Here is a 1281-nt window from a genome sequence, read left to right as displayed (position 1 = left end):
GTTATGTGACAGCATTAATTAAAGTTTCTTAAGGGTCAAGATCAATTTATCTGTGTCTCCTGCGCTCCATCAAGGCACTCCCATAATAGCTGTCAGCACTCAGATTAATGCACAACTCAGATTAACTGTAGGCTGTAGCATGCATAAGACTCTAATACAATTATAAAGTAATTATTTTTATCATGAATAAATCTTTCAATGAGTAAAACTGCCTATGTTTATAGTATTATTTGATTACACTTAATTACACTTGAAAATAATATCATTAATGTTGATTACACAACATTATAATATTATTTTCAAATTAATTTTTTTATTATTATTATTTAAAATTATTGTCCCCGGATTAGTTGGGTACTCTTGTAATAAAGTAGCAGTGGCTGGGACAGATTTTAAATATCAATTCCACTTAAAAAATGCAATCTGATCCTGCTTACATGAAATAAGCCTGCTCCTGAGCAGGTTCAAGCTTATGGACCTGTTGCTATGACAGCAAGTCCAGGATGAGCTTCGAAGAACCAAATAATCCAATTTCATGCCAAATTGTCAACAATCAAATCCAGCTAACTGAGTAAACGTGCAAAACATGGCAACATGACCTGTGCAGCATAACTGCTGATAATGAATAGACTCTGTGTAAGCTTTAATGATGTTGTGCCTGTATAGGTCAAGCTGTGATGTTTTCTCCACGGACTAACATTGTGTGCCTGTGACTGTTTTCTGTCTGCAGAGCCACAGCTAAAAGGCATCGTCACCCGTCTGTACAGTCAGCACGGACACTACCTGCAGATGCTGCCGGATGGCACCATGGACGGCACAAGGGACGAGAACAGCTGCTTCTGTAAGCGTGTGTCCTTTCTCACTCATTATTCACGCCTGACAGGCACAGTGTGACCTCTGGTTGGTCAGTTGTAGAAACTATTGAGGTGTATCTGTTGTGTCCGTGCCAGTGACCACTAGACGGACATAAAATGAACTTCTGATGTTCATGTCGTTAATTTCTTCAGTCTCACAGTCTCCTCACGCACATGTTCTGTCTGTCTGTGTGTTGTAATTAATTTGAGAGCCCAGTGTTGGCATATGTCCGGTATGTCAGGCCTAAGGCCAGGTGTGTAACACTTGGCCCATGGTCACTGGTGCCACTCTGGGGATTCACACTCAGCGACATGATTGAAGATGCCGTAGCATTAATATTTGTCTGGACTAGAATTAAGGGGCCGAGCCAAAGCAGGTAATTAGAAGAGGATGTTCACGTATTCTTGGCCATGTTGTGTTTTTTTT

At 40.4% G+C, this 1281-nt stretch overlaps 1 protein-coding gene across 1 annotated transcript in view; it reads left to right on the top strand.

Moving 5' to 3' along the window:
• Positions 1-1281, top strand: part of fgf11b (fibroblast growth factor 11b) — a 58459-nt gene that overhangs the window by 33215 nt on the left and 23963 nt on the right. Inside the window, exon 2 of the mRNA XM_016273404.1 lies at positions 731-841. Coding sequence (XP_016128890.1) covers positions 731-841 — 111 coding nt within the window. The remainder of the gene's footprint in view (positions 1-730; positions 842-1281) is intronic.

The sequence above is a fragment of the Sinocyclocheilus grahami genome, unplaced genomic scaffold (genome assembly GCF_001515645.1).
Source record: "Sinocyclocheilus grahami isolate Dianchi unplaced genomic scaffold, SAMN03320097.WGS_v1.1 scaffold78.1, whole genome shotgun sequence".
Lineage (NCBI taxonomy): Eukaryota > Metazoa > Chordata > Actinopteri > Cypriniformes > Cyprinidae > Sinocyclocheilus > Sinocyclocheilus grahami.
This window is presented reverse-complemented; position numbering and strand designations above follow the sequence as displayed.